This window comes from Symphalangus syndactylus, chromosome 12 (assembly GCF_028878055.3).
Source record: "Symphalangus syndactylus isolate Jambi chromosome 12, NHGRI_mSymSyn1-v2.1_pri, whole genome shotgun sequence".
Classification (NCBI taxonomy): domain Eukaryota; kingdom Metazoa; phylum Chordata; class Mammalia; order Primates; family Hylobatidae; genus Symphalangus; species Symphalangus syndactylus.
In genome coordinates, this window is record NC_072441.2 from 120,855,313 (window position 1) to 120,882,952 (window position 27,640).

Genomic DNA, 27,640 nt, shown 5'->3' on the forward strand with positions numbered 1-27,640 from the left:
AAAGGAAATAGAAGAGTTAAAAATCATTTTCAAAAACAAGGATGAAGGATTTACTACTTGATTTCAGACTTACTACAAGCTACAAATCAAGACAACATGGTACAAGTAAAAGAAGAGATATGGCTGGGCGTGGTAGCTCATGCCTGTAATCCTAGCACTTTGGGATTCCAAGGTGGGCAGATCACAAGGTCAAGAGTTCCAGAACAGCCTGATCAACACGGTGAAACGCCATCTCTACTAAAAATACAAAAATCAACCAGGTGTGGTGGCATGTGCCTGTAATCCTAGCTACTCAGGAGGGTGAGGCAGGAGAATCACTTGAACCCGGGAGGCGGGGGTTGTGGTGAGCCAAGATCATTATCATTGCACACTCTAGCACTCCAGCCTGGGCAACAGAGCTAGACTCCATCTCAAAAAAAAAAAGAAAAGAAAAGAAAAAAATAGATACACAGATCAATGTAGAGTCTAAAAACAGGCCCATACACATCCCTTTATCAGAAATGGACAGATCCAACAATCAGAAAATGAGTAAGGAAACAGCTAAACTGGTACCATCAAACAACTGGATATAACTGACATCTACAGATTATTTCTTTCACCAACAGTAGAATACACATTATTCGCAGGCTCATATGGAACTTTTACGAAGACACACCACATTCTGGGGCCATAAAACACATCTTAACATGTTAATTTATGAGACTGGAGATCATACATTGTATCTGTTAGATCACTGGAATTAAACTAGAAATGAATAACAGAAAAATAGTTGAAAAATTCCCAAATAATTCTAAGTAACGCAGATCAAAAAAGGAATCTCGGGGGAAATTTAAAATATTTAGAACTAAGTGAAAATAAAAATACAATTTATCAAAATTTGTGGGATGAATCAAAAGCACTACATAAAGGGAAATTCATAGTACTGAATGCATATATTAGAAGATCTAAAATCAATAATGTAAGCTTCTGCTTTAGAAAACTAGGAAAATAAGAGCAAGTTAAATCTAAAGTAAGCAGAAAAAAAAACTAGAGCAAAAATAGATGAATGAAAACAGGAAACCACATGAGAATAATCAATGAAACAAAAGTTGGTCGTTTGAAAAGATCAGTAACATCGATAAGCCTCAATTCAATCCTTACCAAAACCTCAAAGAATGTTTTACAGAAAAAAAAAAAAAAAATTTACCTTAAAATTCATATAGAATTTCAAGAGATCCCAAACAACCGAAACAATCTTGAAAAAGAACAAAGATGGAGGACTTAAAATTTCTGATTTCAAAACAGCCTTACAGTGTGGTACTGACATATAAACCAAGAGAAGAGCAGAGAAAGACTAAAGATAAACTCTTGCATATATGGTCAAATAATTTTTGACAAGGGTGCCAGACCATTCAATAGGGAAAGGACAGTCTTTTCAACAAGTGATGATGGAAAAATGAAATATCCATAGGTAAAAGAATTAAGGTGGATCGTTAACATCATATTACAAAAAATAAATCAAAATGGATCAAAGACATAAATATAGGAGCTTAAAACTATAAAAAAATCTTAAAAAACAAAAATTAAAAAGTTAAAAACTCTTAGAAGAAAACTTACGGGAAAACCTTCACGACACTGGATTTGGCAATGATTTCTTGTATATGACACCAAAGGCACAGACAACACAAGAAAAAATAAACTGACAAACTGGACTCCTTCAAAATGAAAAAAAATTTGTGCATCAAAGAACACTATAAAAAAACTAAAATAAATATATCTATTGTAACATGGTGCTCTCACTAATTTAGAAATTCAAGGACAATTTTTCTTTCTTTTCTTTCTTGCTCTTTCTTCTCTCTCTTCCCCCTTTTTCTCACCTCCCTTCCTCTCTCTCTCCCTCCCCCTCTCTGCACCACCCCCTTCTCCCTCCCTCTCTCTCTTTTCTGAGATGGGGACTTGCTCTGTCATCCAAGCTGGAGTACAGTGTGGCACAATCATCACTCACTGTAACCTTGAATTACTGGGCTCAAGAGATCCTCCTGCCCCGGTCTCCCAAGCAGCTGAGACTACCTATGCACACCACCACACCCAGATAATCTTTAAAATTTTTTGTAGAGACAGGGTCTCACGCAGGCTGGTCTCGAACTTCTGACCTCAAGCCATCCTCCTGCCTCAGCCTCCAAAATTGCTGGGATTACAGGTGTGAGTCACTATGCCTGGCTGACGATTTCTTAAATCAACAAAAAAAGTATTCCATTCTGTATATAGTAGGAATAAACAACTTGCTACTCTATGGGCCAAAACTTTTTAGGGGCAGTCCAGTCTTGCTTGTTTCCCTTTTTACACAATAAGCTGTGCTCCATTATTTCATTTCTTTTATGTATTAAAAGCCCAAAGGGAAAGGTATAACATGATGTGAAATAAAGCTTCCAATGCTAGAGCTATCCTTGCCTATCAAAACAATACTGAAAGTTATAGGCAGAAAAGAAGAAAAAGGCAAAGAAATTAAGGGTAGTAATTCTAAGATAAAATAAATCTGTTAACATAGCTTTATACACTTAATGGTGAGAAGAACCAGACCAAAACAGCACATTAAGGAAAAACAGAAAACAGTGAATAGTAAAGATGGACATACAAGAAACAGAAAAAAAAAGGTCAATTAAATTGGCAAAAAGTGACGTAGAATTTTGCCTTGATATATGATGAACTTCGTTAAGAGATTTCAGTATACAACAGAAATTTAATAAAATACAACGCAGCACATAGAGATTTCTAAATATTTCCAGGAAAAAAAGGTTATTTGGTGGTATATCTATCTAAAGGACTTGGTTATAAGATAGCAGCAATTTCTATCGCAAGGACAAAAAACCAAACACCGCATGTTCTCACTCATAGGTGGGAACTGAACAATGAGAACTCATGGACACAGGAAGGGGAACATCACACTCTGGGGACTGTTGTGGGGTTGGGGGAGCGGGGAGGGACAGCATTAGGAGATATACCTAATGCTAAATGACGAGTTAATGGGTGCAGGAAATCAGCATGGCACATGGATACATATGTAACAAACCTGCACATTGTGCACATGTACCCTAAAACCTAAAGTATAATAATAAAAAAAAATAAAAATTAAAAAAAAAGATAGCAGCAATTTCTAAATGTCTCCATGTGGAATGAATCTAAAAACATCATTAGAATAAGGATGCAGTATATTCATTTTTCATTCACTCAAGAAATCAATTTCTCTGCTTGGATTTTTTTTCTTTTTCTTTTTTTTTTTTTTCTTTTTGAGACAGAGTCTCTCTCTGTCATCCAGGCTGTAGTGCAATGGCGAGATCTGGAATCACTACAACCTCTGCCTCTTGGGTTCAAACAATCCTTGTGCTTCAGCCACCCCAGTAGCTAGGACCACAGGCCTGCACCACCACACCTGGCTCATTTTTGTATTTTTAGTAGACAGGGTTTCACTACATTGGCCAGGCTGTTCTCAAACTTCTGGCCTCAAGTGATCCATCCGCCTCAATCTCCCAAACAAAGTGCTGGGATTACAAGCATGAGCCACCACGCCCAGCCCCTGCCTCGATTTTTAAAGAAGTAATCAGTAGGCTGGGCATGGTGGCTCACACCGGTAATTCCAGCACTTTGGGAAGCCGAGGTGGGTGGATCACTGGAGGTCAGGAGTTCAAGACCAGCCTGGCCAGCATGGTGAAACCCCATCTCTACTAAAAATTTTTTAAAAATTAACTGGGTGAAGCCAGGTGCAGTGGCTCACATCTGTAATCCCAGCACTTTGGGAGGTTGAGGCAGGCAGGTCATGAGGTCAGGAGTTCAAGACCAGCCTGGCCAATATGGTAAAACCCTATCTCTATTAAAAATACAAAAATTAGCTGGACATGGTGGCACGTGCCTGTAGGCCCAGCTACTCAGGAGGCTGAGGCAAAAGAATTGCTTGAACCCGGGAGGCAGAGGTTGCAGTGAGCCAAGATCGCCCCACTGCACTCCAGCCTGGGCAGCAGAGCGAGATTATGTCTCAAAAAAAAAATTAGCCGAGTGTGGTGGTGCACACCTATAATCCCAGCTACACGGTAGGCGGAGAGGCAGGAGAATCACTTGAACCCAGGAGGTGGAGGTTGCAGTGAGCCGAGACTGCGCCACTGCACTCCAGCCTGGGCGACACAGCAAAACTCTATCTCAAAAAAAACAAAAACAAAAACAAAAAAAACCAAACGTGGCTCATGTCTGTAATCCCAGCACTTTGAGAGGCTGAGGCAGCAGGGCAGCTCACTTGAGGTCAGTTCAACACCAGCTAACATGGTGAAACCCCATCTCTACCAAAAATACAAAAAATTAGCCAGGCATGGTGGTGCATGGCTGTAACCCCAGCCACTCGGGAGAGTAAGGCAGGAGAATCGCTTGAACCTGGGAGGCGGAGGTTGCAGTGAGCCGAGATCGCCCCACTGCACTCCAGCCTAGGCAGCAGAGCGAGATTCTATCTCAAAAAACAAAACAAAACAACAATAATAATTAATAATCAGTAATCACAAAGGATTGACATGAGTTTGAGTAAATATTTGTATTTCTGCCAATGAAAGGAATTACGGTTAGGAGGGCCAGGGAGAAGGAGGTGCTGAGAAAGAGATTCAAATAGTACCTTTTGCATCATCAGAACCTGAAGCCAAGAGTTTAGGATCCATCAAATTAAAGTCAACACTCCAACACCTCTTCTCATGCTCCTGGAAGCAGAAAGAAGATAGTAGCCTCAGATAGAACAGAGATCTCAAAATGAATAAAGCAAGAAAAAAAAAAAAACCTGATATCTATTTATTGTTATGGGGAGAGGGAAAGAGAACAGGCTAGAAAACAAATGAAAAGCAAGTAAGATGTTGATATAAAGTACTTTCAAAACTTTTAATATATACATTAACCAAAATTATTGCTTTTAGAAATTTATCTGATGCATTCTATAAAGACCAAAGTCTGAAGAAATGCTTTGGAAAAGTATGTGGTACCAAAAGAGGGAGATAGGAAAAAAAAAGTTATTTGGTATTGCATAGGTGTTACACAGATATAAAAAATACTAAATAGTGACTTCAAATCTGTATTATAAAGCACATGAAGTTCTAGAAGTTTTAACAAACCAAATATGTGATTCATATAACATGTAACTAGTACCCTTATTTACCTGATAGACCTTTGACCTCTGTCCTGTGAATCCATCCCATAAAATAACAGTACCTTCATAATCACTGCTAGCTAACAGGTTCTTATGGTAACTACTCCAACTGATACAGCTGAAAGAAATACAGTTAAAAGTTACTTTACATAAAAATAAATAACAATGGGATAAAAATAATTTCAATGTGTTCAGAAAGATTTGCACTATTTTAAAATGGTCTCTATCAGTTCACAATCATTCTGCCCACAACATACCTGGGAAAAGACATATCAATAATTTTGAAATTTTAAAAATAAAAATTAACAAGTAATGACCCTAACCACCTTCTACTGTGATCACTAGCTGTTAAGATGGATGTGAGCCTAGAGCTATCATTGGCCATCTTTGATACATGAGGAAATGATGTCTACCAGTGAAGGTGATACTATCCAGAGGGCTCAAGGCATACCAGGGCAGAATGACAGACCTGATGAGACTGTTTAACCCCCTGGATCCAGTTGTGCCAAATCATATAAGCCAAATAAACTACAGTGAATTGGGTTTCTGTATTTACATCCCAAAAGTCTTGACTTGACTAATTATAACTTATGACTAAAATTCCAATTAAAAGCATCTAAAAGTTAGAATCAAACTTTTATCATTTATGGTTCTGGCTATTCTCAAGTGCTCCAGAAGTCTACAACATCTAAAAACTTCTGCTGAGATACATATCTGCATCATGCATATAGTAAAGGGAATGCATATTATGGAAGAAGCTACTTAGAAGGCAGTTAATGTAGGTAACTTCTAAGACATGAACACAAGGTCTTTTGCTTTCTACTAGTTGCATTGATGCTAAATTCCAGAGACTGGAAGAGTTTATTTGCATTTTTAAATATACTTAATTAGAATTTCTGGTAGAAATTATATGGAACAATTAAGAGACACATTTTGAATTTCGGTAGACTTGAGTTCAAATTCCAGATCTGTTACTTACTAGCTGTGGCTCTGGCTAATTTAGTACACTTTCACAGTAGATGTGCTCCGAATCTATTTTGGGCATCCTTAGGTATTGATCCTTTCAGCCCCAGGCCCACAGCTTTCAGCCTTGAGCGCTTTCACCATTTATTCCAGTGTACCAGGAAGTATTGCACATTTTTACACGTACAATTACAGAACAGGTAGACAGCACGTTTAAACCTTCTAATCCACGTTTTCATTATGTAATATATTATGAGTACTTGCCATGGGCCAAGTGTTGTTCTGAGTGCATTATGGGGATTTTTTAAAAGTACAATCCTATTAAATAGGTATTACTATTGTGGCCTCCATTTTATAAATAAGGAGCAGGAAATGTTTAAGGGCACAGACTCTAGAACCAAACTACTTCAGTCTGAATCCTGGCTCCTCTATATACCAGGTGTATAATCTTAGGCAGGTTATTTACCTTTCTGTGCTCAGCTTCCTTTATATAAAATGGAGCAATAATGGTAACTATCTCAAAGGTCTGCTAAAGACAAAGCACTTAGGATAACGCCTGATACATAAGAATTCAATAAAGTTGTATCTAATTCATGTTATATCCTCTTCACTTAGGACATAAACTGTAACAGATTCTCACTGACGAGTGCCACAAATGAATGGGGAAGCTCACCAATTATCGATGTAGTATTTTTATAAAGAACTAGAAAAAAGAAAGCTATAACAAATAAATTACACAAAGACTGTAACAAACATACTATTTATGTCATTCATTAAAGATAAAAAAGGTTCAAGAATGGCTATTTCGAAAATGTTCAAAGTTCTATACAAAGTTATTATTAGACGATTTCCTCATATAATTCTCTTTTAAAGCCAGTGCTCATGAGAATAGCTTGGGAAGCTTGTTTAGAAGAAAAAAAAAAATAAAAAAGCAGATTCTAGAATTCTTCTGAGATTTTCTGGGGAGCAGATCAGGAGTAAAGCCTTAAAATACTGTTAATGTTTAAGAGTATTTTAGGTTTGAAAAGCACTGCTTATAAAGTATAATCTCTAATATAGAAAACATAAACAAACGCCATTCCTTCAGTGAAAAAGCAGAATATTCTTGTAAAAAAATTCTTAAAACTAGAAACAATTCTAATATGTTGATATATGTGCAAGCTAGGGGAAAAATTCCTGACGTTCAAATACTATTCATAAACTACATTAATCCTTATTCAGTACTCCATAGAGTCTTCAACAACCATGTCCAACAAAGACCTTTATTTGATTAAGTGAAAGAAGAACTTTCATTTGGCAACTACAAAAAAAAAAAAAAAATGCTAACCTCACAAGAAAAAAGCAACCAATATCTGTAAGAAAGATGATATAAGTAATACATACTCTGTATATATAGTACAATTATAGTGTTCACCATGAATGAGTAAAAAGTGTCATGCAAAGGTAAAATAATCTCATGATAATTACATATGCAAATTGTTACATCTATACTGCATCATGTCAAGAAAATAATGTAAATACCTGATTTTTGAATTGCAGGTCATTTCATTCTCAGGGTAATGAATATCCACTGCATCCTGGATGACCGTGCCATATTCATAGACTTTAATCTTCTTTGTAACCCCAGCAATCGCAAAATAGTCACAATCCCGGTCAAATTCAATACTAAGGGGAAAAAGTATATAATGACAACATTTCAGAATTTGCTATTTTCTATTTCTAAAGTAACTCTGTCTACAAGGATAAAAGATCTACTTTAAATGCCTTCAAATTGTACTAGACCTCATATCCAGATTAAGTAATCAACATATATCAAATTAAAAGTTGTTGAGATTTGTGTAATATAAAACTTTTAATATATACATTTGTATATCTACACAATTGTGCACAGGTGTACTTTTGTTCCAAGACACCTGACATGCTTTTCATTCAGTTCTAATAACCATATTACAGCTTACTGAGAAAGATTTAATGGCGTGAATCATTTGATATACTAAAAGTATGCCAAAAGACAATTATCAACTAATTTTTCATACGTTCTACTTATTTCCCTGCCATTTTGTGGAGGTGGTAGAATTTCACAATATTAAATGTTATTTTTAATAAAATAAATTAGTATATAATTTGAATTACTGAAGAAATTGGGTGATGACAAGGGGATAGAATACATATAACAGAACCATTAAATTATCATTACTTTTTCCCAAATCCATACCTAATCCCCCTCCCCAAATATCTCTCTGAATTATAAAACCCCAATACACATTCCTCATATTACGAAAGAGGTTAAATAAATAAATAATCTCCCTTCCTTTAGCGTTAGAGAATTCACTCCTCTCTTGCTGATCATTTTTATATAAGCTCCAAAACAAGCTATTTGAAAGCAAGTACAAGATCATACTCGCTTTTATAGAACTTGCAGCCTAAACAAACTTGTTGTTATATAACCAGCTGGAAATCTAATTAGTCCAAAGGTAGTAAAAGTTGAAATGAATCATCACATACATTATTCATTTAAGCATCTTTTCTAGAGGTTTAGCGGTAAGAATTCTCACTGATCTACAATTAATTACATAATAATACCTAATATTCATTAATCATTCACTGACTACTAAAACATTTTGCATGTATTACCTCATTTAGTGCTCATAACAACCTGTGATACATGTATTATTATCTACACTTTACAGATGAGAAAATGAGGATTAGAGGTGAGGTAAATTGCCCAGAGTTAGTCAGTTTGTAAGTGGCTGAGGTGGTATTCAAACACAAGGTAGTCTGGTTTCAGTGTTGGTGCTAATAATTACTATGCTTTATTAAAGATCAAAGCTCTTAATGTAAAACTCAAAGTGTAAAGGCTAAAGGTTTAAAGGTTTAAAATCTACGTGTATGAATGTATCTTCAATATCTATGTGTGTTTTTTCTCTCAAAATGCCTAGCTAGTGCTCTGTATCTATGAAGCATTCATTTAATGCATAAAATACAAACACCTACATACAAAAATATAAACATCCATTTTCTTAATACCCACTCACAGAACAGTTAATGATTAATGATTTATTAAGAAGCTTGCTGAACTGATGATGATAAGTAAGAAAAAGACACATTAAGAATATTTCAGGCTGGGCTCGGTGGCCAATGCCTGCAATCCCAGCACTTTCAGAGACCCAGGTGGGAGGATCCCTTGAGTACAGGAGTTTGAGACCAGCCTGGGCAACACAGTGAGACCCGATCGCTACAAACAAATGAAAAAATTAGTGAGGCATGGGGATGGGTTATTGTCTCCAGAGACTTGGGAGGCTGAGGCGGGAGGACTGCTTGAACCCAGGAATTTGAAGCTGCAGTAAGCCATGACTGTGCCACTGCACCCCAGCCTGGGTGACACAGCAAGATCCTGTCTTAAAAAACAACTACAACAACAAGAAGAAGGAATATTTCCCTTAAAGACACACACTGACATGCCCACTTTTCTTTATAGCTTTAAATGCTTCCTTAATTTTATATAATTTTTTAAAGAATTAAAAAAAATTTTTTTTACAGAGATGGGGTCTCACTATGTTGCCCGGGCTGGTCTTGAACTCCTGGGCTCAAGCAATCCTCCCACTTCAGCCTCCCAAGGTGCTGGGATTACAGATTTCAGGCGTGAGACACAGTACCCAGCCAATTTAAAAAAAAATTTTATTCAGTTAAGTGTCACTGACTAGGGCACAATTCAGCAAATGATCCCTCCAGTAAAGTATGATACTATAGCAATGCAGTAGATTTATTTGTACAACCTCAATTGAACTGCTGCCTCAGCTACTACTTGCTGCCATGTGGATTTTAATGCACCATAACTATAATGATGACAACTACTCATCTATCCCAACTCAATTTATATCCATAGTCTCATGTCACTGAAGGAGAAATACTACTTTATCTGGTAAAGGACAGAGTTATTATCAGAACTGAAATCCTGTTTTTAACTTAGGAGGTTTTGGTATAGCTGAGACTTCAAGTGAACCAGTTATGTTATCACTAAATACTTTTTCTCCACCTACTCATATACATACCTAATCAACACCATTCCAATGTTGTGCCAGTAAAAGTATGCCATTACTAAACTATTAGTTTTAACATATATAATACGTTTAAACACTAACCTATCAAAATAATAGCTTAAATACATTACAGGGAGAAAACTGATACATAAGTAAAAATGCTGTCAGAAGAATTAAGATGATGACCTAAATATGTCTATTATTTCTTCTGCTGGTACCCTGTTATTCAACACAGCTCTCTTTTTTCTACGTTATTATTTAGTGACATTAGCTAACTCTTAACTCTCATAGTAAAAAGTTAACTTTTTGTTTTGATTTCATTGCTATTATTTTCTTACATTTTGGTTATGTTTTGTTTTTAATATATTAAGGTATCAAGAACCTGTAGAGTATGTTTTTAAAAATATTTTGGGGGTAACAAGATCCTTTTATACTGTAAAAATAATAGATTTTAATAGAAATATTAATCAAAAAGTATAAATAATAATATTATTTTTAGAAAATTTTGATTAAAAGGGAAAGAAAGACAAACAGGTCCCCCCCAAACCACCTTTTTTAATGGAAGAACTTCCACATCACTAAGACTCAGGATTTAAGTACTTCTAGATACTGAAACATTTGTTCCCTATCTCTGACATATTTAATCACATATATTCTCAAACATGAACATAATGAGATTCTAAAAACAGATCATGAACTAACTGAAATGAACACTAATTTTCAGGTGCAGAAAGCTTTCTAGAGCTAATACAAAACAGATGACCTCTTGTATAACAGTATGATATTTCAACTACTTTTATTATGAAATCTGATAACCCAAGCAAAAGTACTTCAAAAGTTAAACAGTGACTAGTCAGGCTGAGAATAAATAAAAGGTAAACTAATTAACTGAAATGTTGCTTATGCAATTAAATTCAAAAACAAACTTTAAGTCTTACTACTGTTATACAACGTTCATTTCTGCCATCCACTGTCAGCAGTAATAATTAAAACGAGATTTATAAAAATTTACTGCAATGACAAATTCAATTTCACAGAATTTGTTTTTAATTTCAACATACAAGTATACTTTTGAAAAATAGTGTTTCTGGGGACATAAATTGAATTTTTCTTTCACATTTTGAAACATTTCAACTGTTAAAAGAAAGTGATTTATATCAACAGCTGAAATAATGTAATTCAGCTGTAGGAAACTAGCTGTATTCTTTGTCAAAAATGTCATTAGTCAAGTGATTAAGCAGCAAGGCAAGAAACCGCACAGGACAGCTGATTAATGCATATCGCCAGTACAATGCGGCACGAAGCAATGAAAGCCGTCAATAAGCCCAAGCAGTGAATTTTGTCAGTGTTTCCAATGTCTCTCACATCTTTTTGCAATTATAAGTATTAACAAACATGGTGGATTAGTGTCTGTTGATGCTAGAGCCCAACTTATCAAATTAAAATATAAAGTAAGAGCAGTTGTCAAAGGTCTCGTTCTCATTCATTACTATGATAGTGTGCCTCAAGAGCAGGTAACTAAAACTTCAAGGAAACAAAATATAAGTTTAGAAATTGGCCATTTTAACGAAAAGTGATGAGCAGATCTTTAAAAAAATACAAACACAAGTAAAGTAAATTAAGAATTGATGTTACTCAACTTTCTTCCAATCAATACTACTTAAAACTTCCATAACATACACAACATTTGAGATGTGTCAAGCATTGTTTTAACCACTTTACATAAATTATACAAGCTTCAAATCTCCACTGTATAAAGAAACTGAGGTATGTTGATGTTAAGTAATTTGTCCAAGGATACATCACATAATTCAAATTTAAGCAATTGGTTCCAGAGTCTATGCTCTCAATCATCATGCAAACTTGCAATTTCAATTAGAACAAATGAGCTGGTCTTCAAAGAACATATACACAGGCAAAATAAGAATAGTAACACAGAATAATAATATACATTACATTATATATAGTGATAATAACTCATAATTCAGCATGTGCAACAAGTTAAACATAAAGGGATTAAAAAAACGAATAAGGTAGCCTCACCCGGTTTATAATTAGTAGAAGAGATTACAGACAATATATGCAAATGTCAAATGATAAGACAAAATATTGATAGAGGAATTCAGAAAGCAATAATTATTGGGGCTCATTCGAAGAAAAGAATGAACCGTGAATATTTTCAGCCATCAAATGTCCAGAGTGCCAATTATCTGCCGGATACTAACATAGCTGCTGAAAAAACCAAGATGTTAAAAAAACTACATTACAGTTATGTGCTATTTAAGGACATCTTATGTTCCCACAAATTATAATGAAGCTGAACAATTCCTAACTTAATGACTTGCAGTGCAACAACACAATTCTCAGGTTTGTGGAGAAGATGGTGTGAACAAACCTACCATGCTGCCAGTTGTACAGAAGTACAGCACATACAATTAATGTACAGTACATATACTTGATAATAAACAACTGTTAATGGTTTGTGTATTTACTATACTATACATTTATCATTATTTTAGTGTGTAACTTCTACTTATTAAAAAAAAAAAAAAAAACTGTAAAGCAGCCGCAGGCAGGTCCTTCAGGAGGCATTCCAGAAGATCTTATCATAGGAGATGACAGCTCCATGTGTGTTACTGGCCCTGAAGACCTTCCAATGAGACAAGATGTGGAAGAGATCACAGTGATTCTGTTGACCCTGACCGTATGTACGCCTAGGCTAATACATGTGTTTGTGTCTCAGATTTTAACAAACAAATAAAAAAATTAAAATTAAATTTTAAATAGAAAAGGGTATGAAGAAAGGATATATTTTTGTATAGTTGTTCAATGTGTGTTTTCAGCTAAGTGCTATTGCAAAGAATCAAAAAGTCAAAAAAAATTTTTAAGTTATAAAATTAAAAAGGTTATAGTAAGCTAAGGTTAATAATTGAAGAAAAAATTTTAAATAAATTTAGCTAACCAAAGTGTGCAATGTTTATAAAGTCTACAGTAATATACAGTAATATCCTAGGTCTTCACATTCATTCACCACTCACTCACTGACTCACCCAGAGTAACTTCCAGTCCATTAATGGTAAGTGCCCTATACAGGTATACCAGTTTCTATCTGGTATATCCTATCTTTAGATACACAAATACCATTGTGTTGTAGCTACCTACAGCATTCAGTACAGTAACACACTATGTAAGTTTGCAGTCTAGGAGCAAGAGGCTATACTATATCACCTACTTGTCTATATCACCTACTTGTCCATGATGTTTGCACAACAAAAATTGCCTATGACACATTTTTCAGAATGTATTTCCGTCGTTAGGCAATGCAGGACTGTATTTGAGAAATTCACAGGAGTATGTATTGGGCCTGGGCTACTGAAACAGCCTCCTTATCAAGACTCCTACTCCTGAATTTTCCCTCTTCTAATCGATTTTAAAGACTGAATTAGAATAAATTTCCAAACACACAGCTCTATTCAGATAATTCTCCCCATTTACTACTATGTAAAATTCAGACTCCAACTATTACTGAAGATCCTTCAAAATGTGGCTTGAGTGTTTTCTTAGAACATATTTCATTAAAAAAATATGTATGTAGGCAATGGTTCAAAAAGTATACAGAAAAAAAGCAAGCCTTCCTGCCACTCTTGCCACATGAGTACCCAATTGCCCTCTCTGTAGGCAACCAATAATTTCAACTTGTGCATCTTACTTGTTTTCCTATGCATAAACACGCATACACGTATTTGGTTTTTTTAATTAAACATGAGATGACATCATACATACTGATTTGCACTTGCTTTTTCCCGCCCCCCCATGCAATAGTATTTTGACCATCATTTCATATCAGCACATACGAGAGCTACCTCATTTTGTCCCCAATGGTTGCGCAGATTTACATTGTCTGGATGTATCAAATTATTTAACCAGGAACATTTCATTTCTAGTCTTTCACTGTTAAACAATGCTGGAAAAAAAAAAAACCCTCCTATGTGTGTCAATTGACACATAAACAAGAGTACTCTTAAATACACCTAGAATATGAAGTGCTAGGTCAAAAAATATGTGCACTTTTCTATTAAGTAAAAGCTAAATCTCTCTCCACCCAGATAATGCCATTAATAATCGCAATTTCTTCCCTAAATGCTCCCCTTGCTTTCTCATTCTAACTGAAACCCAGCTCTCCCCTGAATATACTGCTTCCTCAAAGTCTTCCCACATTCCATGTTCAAATAGACATGGAAGTAAAGTCGGTGTCCTTACTATACATAGCTTCTTCGTCATTTTTCTCTCTTCTCCCTGAAACGTCCCAGCTCAAAATCTCCTGTAACATATACCACCCAATATGTGTCCTTGATGCTCCTTCTACCAACCCACAAGTTCTTGGAAATTCTAACTTTCAGCTCACTGTCATTTTCTTAAAAATTATTCCTTTCATAATTGTTAATTATTTTAATAACTATATATAGATGATTAATATCCTGGTCAGTTTTCTTGACTTCCCCTTCTCCAAAGATCTTTTATTCTGCCCACTTCCACTCCACACAACCATGACCACATCCTAAACACTTTTTCATTACCAATAACTTCACTCCCTCCTTCACCTTATGACATAACACTTTCTGACAACTATTTCCATTCTTTCCAGTTGATTCCTTGTCTCCAACAATCCTTCAAGGCCATTGTAATCTAAAAATCTATGGAACCTATACCCACTGCTCCTCACTCTGTTATGTATTTACTTTCTTCTTTCCCAACATAAATTACATGGCCAGTAAATATAACTCCCTCACACAACTTTGCACTCTGTTACCATTTTCATTCTCTTATTTTTTGTACTTTACCTCCCTGGGAAAACTAACCCTAGTTAAATTTCTCTACTCACTCTACATTTGAACTGGCAGACTTGAATATGGTTAGAGAAAAAACACGCAACCATGTTCTCTGGTCTCATTTTAAATTCATGATCACTATCCTTAAGGAGGCACTTAACACTAACTTCACAGGAAACTACCCTCGTCCACTCACTCATAGTAAGAAGTTAAATATTTTTTTTTACTCTTCACAAATTTCCCATACCTTCATAATCACTCTCAGCAAATTATTGGTTTTTTTTTTTTTTTTTTTTTTGAGATGGTGCCTCGCTCTGTCACCCAGGTTGGGGTGCAGTGGGTATGATCTCAGCTCACTGCAACCTCCGCCTCCCGGGTTCAACCGATTCTCCTGCCTCAACCTCCCAAGTAGCTGGGATTACAGGCGTGCGCCACTATGCCCAGCTAATTTTTGTATTTTTAGTAGAGACAGGGTTTCACCATGTTGGCCAGACTGGTCTCAAACTCCTGACCTTAGGTGATCTGTCCGTCTCAGCCTCCCAAAGTGCTGGGATTACAGGCATGACCCACTGCACCCGGCCAAATTATTCTGTTTTTAAGTTTACTGAAAAATATAAAAAGAACAAAGAGATACTTTCCAAAGGCTCCCACTAACCACATCCTCCACTTATCAGCATTTACACCAGCATATTTTGATATATTCTGTGGTCTTTCTTGTCATTCCGAACGATGTGCTTCTAGATGTAACCAACATATATACTTGTGCTGTAAGTCCCATCCTTGCTTACCTACTCAAGGATTGTTTCCTAAATTTCCCTCCTCTCTCCTGTATCAATCAATTTTTCCATCTATCCTGGATCTTTTCCATAAGCCTCCCATGTTTTTCTTCCTTTTCAAGTAAAAGCAAAATACCTCTTATATCCCTATTTCTATTTTAGCTACTATCCTATTATTTTCCTAATACCATAACTTTACAAAAAAAGTTTTCCATAATCTCTCCTCTCATTTTCTTTAACTCACTGGAATCAAGCTTTTACCTCCATCTCCGAAAATGCTGTATGAAGGTCAATAATGACCTCTAAGTTGCTAAACAGAACAGTCAACTCCGAATTCTGACCTTCCTTAAGTATCAACAATAGCTGACATAGATGATCACTCTCTCTTCCGCAATACAGTGATTTTTCTCCTACCTTACTGACAACTCCATCACAGTCTACTTTGGTCATTCCTCCTCATCTTCACTTTGATAATAAAGCATCCCAGGCCAGGTGCAGTGGCTCAAGCCTGTAATCCCATCACTTTGGGAGGCCGAGACGGGTGGATCACCTGAGGTCAGCACTTTGAGACCAGCCTGACCAACATGAGGAAACCCAGTCTCTACCAAAAATACAAAAAATTAGCTGTGCATGGTGGCAGGCACTTGTAATCCCAGCTACCCGGGAGGCTGAGGCAGGAGAATTGCTTAAACCCAGGAATTGGAGGTTGCAGTAAGCCAAGATCGCACCACTGAACTCCAGCCTGGGCAACAAAAGCGAAACTCCATCTCAAAAAATAAACAAAACAAAACAAAAGCATCTCAGAGCTAAGCTAAGCTCTTGTACCTCACCTCCTTTTTATCTTCCTGGATTTCTTTGGTGATCTCATACAGTCTCACGACTTTCAATCTATGCAGTACACTGATGACTATCAAATGTTTGTCTCCCAAACCAGACCTCTCTCTACACTACTGCCTCATGTCTAGTTGACAGCTCCAATTTTAATCTGATAGGCATCGTTAACCTGTCCAAAATTGAGTTTCTGAATCCCCTGCCAAACATCTAGTAATTTCTTCCAGTTTTACCTGATTAGGTTGACTAACAATTTTCATCTTTTGTTTTTAAAAGCTCATGAATTGATTTAGTAATTGTATTTTCATAATGTAGTATTATTTTGATATTTATTTAATTTCCTTCTATTTTATTTAGGTTTACTTTGTTCTTTCTCTAATTTCTTTGCTTGGATGTTTAATTAAATTGTTTTATATCTTCCTATTTATCAGTACTTTTTCAGTTAATTCCTTTTTGAGTAGGTTAATTCCTTTAGAGTAAGGAGTTTTATTCTGGGCACTTTTAGCTATGTCCCATAAGTTCTGATACATAGAAGTTTCATCACACTGGTTTGATTTCCATTTTGATCCTAGGGTTGCCAAAAAAGCTATTAAATTTCCATGTGGTATATTTTTCCTGTTTTCTAAGTTTGTAATAAATGTTTGATCTTACTATGTTGTGATCAGAAAATGTTAATTTTTATTTTCTATATTTTGAGATTTGGTATATGATCTAGATTCTTTACATTTTCTGAAGTTCCATGGACAATTTAAAAGAAGGTATATTCTTTATAGATGTTTGTATACGTGTTCTAGCATTTAGGGCTTCTACAGTTTTATTAACATTTATTTTTTGTACACTTAATCTGTCATGGACTAAGATCTGATTTGATTTAAAGTCTCATACCACTAAATGTGTTTATTTTGTCTTACAGTTAACACAGGGATTTTTTAATACATAAAGATACTTACAGTTAGACTTAAACTTCAGTGTAGACTGAAGTTTGATCATTATAATGGAGTGTGTGTATAAGACAAAGAGAGATCGATCTAATGCTTTCTAGCCTGAATTAGACCTTACTTTCAACTTTCGCAGTTCAAAGTTTTCAGAACTCGTCTATACAAGCACAGATTTGTGGTTTATGTTATAATCTACTATAAAAATATTTTCTTATTGCCAGGAAGTTTAGCCTATTTAAATTTATCAATCACATGTTTACTTTTGTATCTGTCATCTTATTTTGTGATATATATTGTTTCAATCACGTTTTTAATTAAAACGAAGTATTTGACCATCTGATTTCTTTTGTTTTCTGTGTTATTCTCCTAAATGGGAATTGTAGTATTTCTGTCTAGTGACTACAAATACTTTATTAATTACTACAGAAACAAATAAAGGATTCAATACATCTACTAAGTTTCTACTCTGAGCAAAGGATAAAGTTATTTTTGCCCTTACTCTTCCAATCCTACTCATCATATTGATTGTCTCACGATCTACGTTATACCTCCAAAAATATTTATACTTCTCATCCTTATGCAAATGAAAATCCTATAATTAACTGAGGACAGAAATGAAATCCACCTTACATAGAAAGACAAACTACCCCTGTGTTTCCAATATTTGCTGAACATTCCAAACTTACTAATTATAAGTAGGTGTAAGAATCTTATTATCCATTATATTGTCTAATGCAGGTATACCCACTATGTAGCTCTGAAATGATTCTAAACATTTATATAGTTGGCTGCATGAGTGATAAGCTTTGCTATAATAAGAACTTAGAGTGTATGCCCTCCCCACTTTAAGAATGTGACCTCTTATCAGATCCCATATATGAACTTGAAACTTCTCCTTCTCCCCTCTGGAATGTGATAACACACCTCCTCAGATCCCATATGTGAATTACTGACTTCAACTACTAGACTTCAAACATATATAAACCTAAGAGCTTGACAACACTTTGAGAGCTTAGGCTGTGTCAAGTTTCACTCTGTCAGCCACTTCTCAGAAGACTGAATGCTCAGACTGTGACATGGATTGGAGCTTTGAAGCCTTGCTTTGTAACACCAGCACTGCCCTCTAACTTCAAGGGACCTTACAGGTAGTTGCAGATCTCAGCTGTGCTCACACAAAAGCACACTTTAATGTTTAATTAAACTTTATTTTCCACAAAGCCCTGCTTCCATCCTAATTGAGCAACCAGACTTTAATAATTTTGGAGCTCACTCACTATCTGGTTAACGTAATTCATCTATCAAGTGTATTCTGTATGAAACTTGTTCACATTACTCTCTCCCTCTTAAGCATTGTGAACCTGAGAAAAAAATTATCTTTGTATGGCAATAAAACAAGTGAGTCATTAAATTACTCTTTGATCATCTCCTTATTTTAACCATACAGAATAGCTAAGTATTTACAAATTAAAATCACCTTAAATTATTTCCCTTTTATTTCTCCTTTATATTAGAATTAAGACACTAAAATTTTTTTTAAAATTTATAGTTAGGGAGTTTGCAAAATCTTTTTTTTTTTTTTTTTTTTTTTTTTTTTTTTTTTTTTGAGACGGAGTCTCACTCTGTTGCCCAGGCTGGATTGTGATGGTGTGATTTCGGCTCACTGCAACCTCCGCCTCCTGGGTTCAAGTGATTCTCCTGCCTCAGCCTCCTGAGTAGCTGAGATTACAGGTGCACACCACCACACCTGGCTTATTTTTGTATTTTTAGTAGAGACGGGGTTTCACCATGTTAGTCAGGCTGGTCTCGAACTCCTGACCTCATGATCCACCTGCCTCAGCCTCCCAAAGTGCTAGGATTACAGGCGTGAGCCATTGCGCCCAGCCAATATCTATTAATTTTATGTCAGAACAGCGTCAGTGGTTCCAACAAAACTTTATTTATGAACACTAGAATCTGAATTTTCACATGTCACAAAGTATTATCCTTTGTATTTTTTTCAACCTTTGCAAATGTAAAAAATATTCTTAGTTGTTACAAGCAATGAGTTGAAATTTGGCTCGCAGGTATTAGTTTGCTGACCTTAAACTGTTTTTTTAATAGCAACCTGCTAGATAATTGCTGACCTTATTCTGAATTAATGGACGGACTTGATTTTATTTCATAGGCACTAAATTGAAGCCACACTTTAAAGTCTATGCAAATTTTTATTCTATTATTTTTATTAGGTGGCTCATTTTGTTTGAATTCCATAAAACCTCAAGATCTTGCTTTAAAACAACTACTTAAAAAAACTTTACTTTCCTATTCCCTCTGGCTATCATTGAACAGCTAAAACAAATAAATACACTACCTGATAGATTATATTCTGAAAAACTTTTGTGAATATCAAGTGTTTATTTTATGATAAAATGTCTTTCTCCTTAAAGCACTTAAAATTAAAGATGCCCTTTAAAATCAATATACTTAATAACAACTTTTGTTCATTTAGAACAACATCTAGTAGAAAAAATAACAAGAGCTGAAAAAGAAAATATATTTTTGTCCCCAAAGTTACTATGAAATTTTGTCCTCTTTAAAATGTTTTTAGAAAACACTTTGAAATGTGTGTTTAGTAAAAGTACAACAGAGACTCAACAGAGAATCATATGAAGCTAAAGTTTCAATTCTTAACTTTTGAAACTGCAAAATAAAACACATCTAATTTCTCAGTTCTGTGTTCTCTGGTAGTATTTACAAAGCAACCAATAGGATCACAATATTAAATCAGTAATGTCACTGCTGTGATGTTTCATCAGGAAACCTTAAAACTATGATATAAAGAAACCATTTCATCCTACCAAGGACTAAGGTGGAGCAAAAATTTACAGTTTAGAAGAATATTTCATCATGTATATTTAAAAATGTGTTCCCAAAATATCATTTAACACAGCAGACTTAAAAAATCAGAAACCCATTTTGTGTTTCTTATAAAAATTAGTAAAAAACACTGAAGAAAAATATTTTAAAAAATGTGAGTTTTACTAGATAAATCCCTTCAAACCATTGTGGCAAGAAAAAAAAGAAGAGCTCTTGTTCTAAAATGTATATGGAAATGTAAGGGACTTATACTAGCCAGTATAACTTTTGAAAAGAGTAACAAAGATGGAGAACTTATATTACCTAATTTCAAGCCTTATTATAAAACTACAGTAATCATGACAGTATGGCACTGGCCTAAGAGCAGACATACGGATCAATACAACAGAACAGACAGTTAAGCAGACTCACATATATATAGTCAATTCATTTTAAACAAAGATGCTAACAGGAAAAGGTTATCTTTTGATCAGATGATGCTAGGAACAAGTGGGTATCTCTATATTGGGAGGAAAAAACTGAACCTTGGCCAGGCATGGTGGCTAACGCCTGTAATCCCAGCACTTGGGAGGCTGAGGCGGCAGATCACCTGAGGTCAGGAGTTCGAGATCAGCCTGACCAACATGGAAACATCCTATCTCTACTAAAAATACAAAATTCACTAGGCGTGGTGGCATGCGCCTGTAATCCCAGCTACTCAGGTGGCTGAGGCAGGAGAATCACTTGAACCTGGGAGGCAGAGCTTGCAGTCAGCCGTGATCACGCCATTGCACTCCAGCCTGGGCAGCAAGAGTGAAACTCCGTCTCAAAAAAAAAAAAAGAAAAAGAAAAAATGAAACTAAACCATTACCTCACAATCTAAATAAAAAATAACTTGAAATAGACTATAAGCCTGTAAGTAAAAGCTAAAAGTTATTACAATAATAGAAGAAAATATAGAAAAAAAATCTTCAGGGCAGAAACATTTCTACAGGATAGAAAAATTTTAAAAATGGATTCATCAAAATTAAGTATCACTCATGTTCCTTGAAAGACACTATTAAGAAAATACAAAGATGAGCCACAGGCAAGGAAGAAAATTCTGATAACACATATATCTGACAAAGAACTCATATCCATAATATAAAAGGAATTCTTATCACTAAACAAGAGAAAGACCTGATTATTATTATTGTTTTTGGAGATGGCGTCTCCCTCTGTCGCCCAGGCTGGAGTGCAGTGGTGCAATCTGGGCTCACTGCAACCTCTGTCTTTCTGGGTTCACGTCATTCTCCTGCCTCAGCCTCCCGAGTAGCTACAGGCACCTGCCACCACGCCTGGATAATTTTTTTTGTATTTTTAGTAGAGACGGGGTTTCACCATGTTAGCCAGGATGGTCTCAATCTCCTGACCTTGTGATCTGCCCGCCTCAGTCTTCCAATGTGCTGGGATTACAGGCGTGAGCCACCGCGCCCGGCCAAGAAAGACCTGAATTTTTAAATACTGGCCAAAAGATTTGAATAGACAATTCACAAAAGATATACAAAAGGTTAATAAGTGCATTAAACATCACTAGTGATAAGGGAAAAGCATAGAAAAACAATGAGAAAATGCCATTACATACCCACTAATAAAATGCCTGATATTTAAAAAGAATAACAATGCTAAGAGTTGCTGAGAATTTAGAACTGGAATTTTTTAAACTGCTGATTAAAGTGGTAAAATAATCCAACCACTTTAAAAATCATTTTGGCAGCTTCTTAAAATGTTAAACACACCCTAACCATACAGCACAGCAATTCCAATTCCAGGTATTCACCCAAAGAAATAAATATAAACATTAATATCCAAAATGACTTGCATATGAATACTCATTACTTTATTCATAATAGTAACAAACTAAAAACCCAAACAAGTTTATTCAAATAAATAAATTGTACAATTATTCAAATGAATAAACTGTAGAATATTTAGGCAAAATACTACTCAATAAGTAAATAAATTACTAATATGGGCATCAACATGAATGAATCTCAAAAACAAGCTAGGCGAAATGAGCTAGACACAAAAGAACATATACTGTATGGTTCCGTTTATAAGAAATTTTTAAATGGCTGAATTATTTTATAGTGACAGAAAGCAGATAAATAGTTGCCTGTGGCAGGAGTTTGAAGGAGGGGTGGAATTAACTGCAAGTGGTGGAAGAGAAAATTTTCGAAAATGTTTTATATTTTGACTGTCATTAACACAACTATCAAAATTCAAACTTTATGCTTTATTGTACATTATACTTCAGTAAAGGTGATTTTAAAAACTATCCAACTTGTGATTTTATATTTCTTAAATTATGTAAATCATCCTGCAAATTAATCTCTCTCAAGCACAGATCAAAGCATCAAGTTTTATAACTCCAGAAGTTATCCACAAAATCACCTATTGATGTGGATGGGGAGAAGGGAAGAAGAGGAGAGAATGTGAACACAACTAAACATCATCTGTGGTAGAAAAACAGCCCTGTTTCAATGTTAGTATGATATAGCTATAGTTAACCATAGGTTAGTTTTTGTCTTATTTCAGGGCATTTTTGGGGGGCTCTGTTTGATAAATAATTGTAAAGATGCACAAATAGGAAACTTTCTGCTGTACATACCAGAACTTGTTATTATGTAAATAAAACCTGTAGCTCTCACTAAATCAATGATGGAGTGTCTACTATATGACAGGCCAAGTGATAGGTTATTACTGTTAAGTAAGTAATGATAAAACATAAAATAGCCACTCATCACAAATAGATCAGAAAATCTGACAAAAGCCACTTTCTTTCACAGACACACTTTGATGTCTGAAAATATGACAGAAGTTTAATCAAGTATAGCAGTACATCCTTAGAGCCTAAACAACTATTTTTCAACCAATTAAAAGTATAAAAACCATCTGTACCCGACGGATCTTTCAAAACTAGGTAATGGGTCAAATTTGGCCCATGGTCCACAGTTTGCTGATTTTAGAAAAGCTCTTACTTTTCTCTATCAAAATGAGCTTCCTTGCATATAAACAAACCCAATGTAAAGTTTGAAAACTTACAATTCCAAAAAACTGAAAAATTACCAAAAAATTTGTCATATTTCATTTACATAAATAAGGATATATATTTTTAATACTGTTTTTAAAAGCTAATGGAGACACTAGCATTTCCAGAACATATCTATATACTGCTCTAAGACAATATATGCTTAAAAAATATTAGTTAATTCTGGAACCAACTTTTGAACCCCCGAGTATAATTTATCAAATGTAATACATTCTTTACTACCTTCATATGAATATACTGAACATAGTAATGTGAATAGCCCTATCAACATTAGTTACCACACTCTAATACACCTCAATGATCTCAGGGTGTATTAAAATATCTAAAACCATTTGAACTCATATGAAATTAACATAAGCAGCTTTACTTTTTGAGCTCCTATCTGCAGTGTTACGGTTTCTTTCCCCGTTTTCTTTCTTTTCTTTTTTTTGAGATGGTGTCTTGCTCTGTCGCCCAGGCTGGGGTTCAGTGGTGTGATCATGGCTCACTGCAGCCTCGACCTCCCAGGCTCAATCGATCCCCCTGCCTCAGCCTCCTGGGCCCAGCCAATTTTTGCATTTTTTGTAGAGATGGAGTTTCACCATGTTGCCTAGACTGGTCTCGAGCTCCTAGGCTCAAGCAATCTGCCTGCCTCAGCCTCCTAAAGTGTTAGGATTATAAGCGTGAGCCACCATGCCTGGCCTCTTTCCCTTTTTCAAGCTTGTAGTAGCTACCACTTCTTGCTGCTGCCATTTAACCTACCTATTGCAATTACTCTCCCCTTTATAATTTAGAGAGACACAAACCATATAACTAAGATTATAGAAGTTGTACATAAGTCAATAGTCCTGAAATAACCCAATAAACTAATATGAGTTTTAGTCATTAATTTAATGGCATTCATTTTATTCCAGTGCCTTTTATTTTATGTAAGCCTTACTTACTATGTTTCAGTCAGATGAGACTGCCAGAGGTTAAAATCTGTTTAGGTGAAGTGTTAGTATGTTATGGAATTCTTTACTGTGAAGAGGAATTAACTCAGATAAAGGTGAAAAAAACTGAAATAGTATATGCAGACAAATGATCTTACAGTAATGTCCTATGTTACTAAGAAGTTTTAAATGTCTAAAAATGTCTGATGGAAGCAATATATGGGGAAATTATCATACCTAGGACAAATGGTGAATTCAAGCTCTCTTTGTCAAATATTTATGTTATAAAACACTTGTCACCAGATTAAGTTTTACATATAATGACATCAGTTATTTGTAAGTTGCAGTTGTAAGGGATCAAAACATGCCACCCCAAAATATGCCACTCTGCCATAAAAATTCTTTTGAGCTGAGGACAATGGAAAAAGAGTAAACACAGGATGAGCTTTCTGCCCTCCCCTATTTGCCTGAAAGCAGAACATAAACTCCTCTTGGGAAAGTGTTACCCTCAACCCACTTCCTGTACCAGGAAGAGGATAATGATTGCTTTTTTTTTTTTTCAGACAGAGTCTTGCTCTGTCGCCTAGGTTGGAGTGCAATGGTGCAATCTTGGCTCACTGCAACCTCCGCTCCCTGGGTTCAAGCAATTCTCCTGCCTCAGCCTCCCGAGCAGCTGGGATTACAGGTGCCCACCACCATGCCTGGCTAATTTTTGTATTTTTAGTAGAGATGAGGTTTCATCATGCTGGCCAGGCCAGTCTCAAACTCCTGACCTCGTGATCCACCTGCCTCGGCCTCCCAAAGTGCTGGGATTACAGGCATGAGCCACCGCAACTGGCCCAGGGATAATGATTTTATCACAAGATGAGATGGCACCAAAAAAGAAGCTACACAAGTCTTTCAAGACTAAGAAGCCCTTATCTACCATTAGTTTCCGCATATATGTGTTGACCCTAGAAGCTCAAAGTCCCTTTCCTTTCTCTTGTTACTTCTCTTTATTGCCCTTTGTTCAAATGATATAAAAGCCTCCAAGCCTAGCCATTTCTTTGGGGTTCTCCCTTCTTTTATGAACCTCCCCCACCTCTTCAGCCCCCATGCCCCATGTCATGTAAAACTTTCAACATCAAATAAGTGTTTGTGCCTTTTCTCCTGTCAACTTGTTGTCAACTCATTCCACAAGCCCAGCTACTGAACCTGAGAGGGTACAGAAAAGCTTTTCCTCCCCTACATAGTAAAGTGAACTCCTACTAAACTCCTTCCAGTGATAAAATGGGCAAAGACTTTGCTATTTTATCCTAATTGTCAAAAGCGTAAAAAAGAATAAATGAGGATATCAAATTTTTTAAAGTTCAAAACTTCCCTCTCAATCCTACAAAATGTTTGTGTTATTTACTGGCAGCCCAGTGGCTGCTGACTTTTATGTCAAGGTGAGATGGTTCTCCAGCAGAGTAACAGTATGTTTCCTTTTAAGGACCAGCTCTGCAGGTCAATCACCAAGATGAAATATCAATATTTTAAACATTAATGAATTCAATCTCAAATTTCACTATGAAATTCCTTCACCAAAAAATGGTAACTACAACAGCTTTTTTGAGAAAAACAAAGACATTTTCTTTGTTCTGGTCTCTAAACTAGAGTTTCTCTATTAATGTTCAGCAATAAGACAAGTTAAGTTACATGTGATTGATCCCCTCTGCCCTTGGAACAGTTGGTTACCACCTGTTTGCCAGACCTAGCCCCTATCCAACTTTCCCAGGGACAGATGGAATAAGTATCCTGGTACACATGCAACACATTCATATAACAACTTATTGGGCAAGAAGCTCTAGAAACTAAATGGTTTTTAACTCTATTTTCGTTGATTCACAAAGTATAAATATAAAAATTATAAAAAGTATATTATAATGGTAGATATATGCCATATATTAGTCCAAACCCATAGAATATACAATACTAGGAGTGACCCCTCATGTAAACTATAGACTTTGGGTGATAATAATGTGTCCAAACCCATAGAATATACAATACTAAGAGTGACCCCTCATGTAAACTATAGACTTTGGGTGATAATAATGTGTCAATGTAGGTACAAATTGTAACAAATTGATATGGGAGAGGGGCAGGGAAGTGCTGGGGGGAGAAGGTCTGGGTCCCTGGTGAGGACTCCAACCCCAGGCCAGTGCCCACGGACTGAGGTGAGGACAAGCATTTCTGTTTTTGTGCTCAAATGTTCCATTTTCCAAGACCACTCTGGCCCACCACGCCCCCATCCTGCATGTATAAAAACTCCGACACTCTAGTGGGCAGAGACACAGCGGCTGGACGTGAAGAGGAACACATCGGTACAAGAGCACGCCGACAGGCACCAGCAGACACCAGCAGGCCATCAACAAGCAGGAGGATGCAGAATTTGGCCGGGACGGTTGGAAGAGAGCCTGGCCACTGGGCAGCCCGACTCCAGGGGAAAACCACCTTCCCACTCTATCCTCCTTCTGGCCTCTCCATCAACCTCCCTAACAGCTACCACCACTCAACAAAAAAGCTTGCACTCATTCTCCAAGCCCATGTGAAATCCAATTTTTCTGGTACACCAAGACAAGAACCCCAGGATACAGAAAGCCCTCTGTCCTTGTGATAAGGCAGAGGGTCTGAGTTAACACAAGCCACCTACAGATGGCAAAACTAAAACAGCATTCTATAACACATGCCCACTGGGGCTTCAGGAGTTGTAAACGTTTACCCCCAGACGCTGCTGTGGGGTCGGAGCCCACGCTCCCACGATCTGCCTGTCTGCCTCCTCCCGGTAGGGTCACAACTCCTCTGAGCAGCAGGGCACCAAAGAAACAAGCCACACCCCCATCGCATACCCTGCAAGGGGGACAAGGGAACTTTTCCCATTTCAAAATGTACCACTCTGGTGGGGAATATTGGTAATGGGTGATGCTATGCATGTGTGGGAACAGGAGGCATATGGGGAATCTCTGTACTGTGAACCTAAAACTGCTCCATAAAATAAAGTCTATCAAAAAGTAATTATGATCTTTTCCTAAAGAATTAAAAATATAAATATTTCTTATTATAAATGTCTTCCTTCCTTCCCCTTCCTTCTTCCTTTCCTCCTTGCCTACTTTCTTCCTTTCTTCCCTCCCTCCTTTCTTTTTAAAGCTCTTAACCTAAGACAATGGTTCTCAAAGTGTGGTTGCAGACCAGCAGCATCATTATAAACCTGGAAATTGCTAGAAATGTAAATTCTTACACATAGCACAGACTACAG

General features: G+C 36.1%; 1 protein-coding gene across 8 annotated transcripts in view; it reads right to left on the reverse strand.

Moving 5' to 3' along the window:
* COP1 (COP1 E3 ubiquitin ligase) overlaps positions 1-27,640 on the reverse strand; it is a 258,844-nt gene that overhangs the window by 91,643 nt on the left and 139,561 nt on the right. For all 8 annotated transcript variants that reach the window (XM_055255388.2, XM_063625143.1, XM_063625144.1 and 5 more), the window contains 3 exons: positions 7,637-7,780; positions 5,162-5,270; positions 4,631-4,712 (listed from right to left, as the gene is read on the reverse strand). In XM_055255388.2, coding sequence (XP_055111363.1) covers positions 4,631-4,712; positions 5,162-5,270; positions 7,637-7,780 — 335 coding nt within the window. The remainder of the gene's footprint in view (positions 1-4,630; positions 4,713-5,161; positions 5,271-7,636; positions 7,781-27,640) is intronic.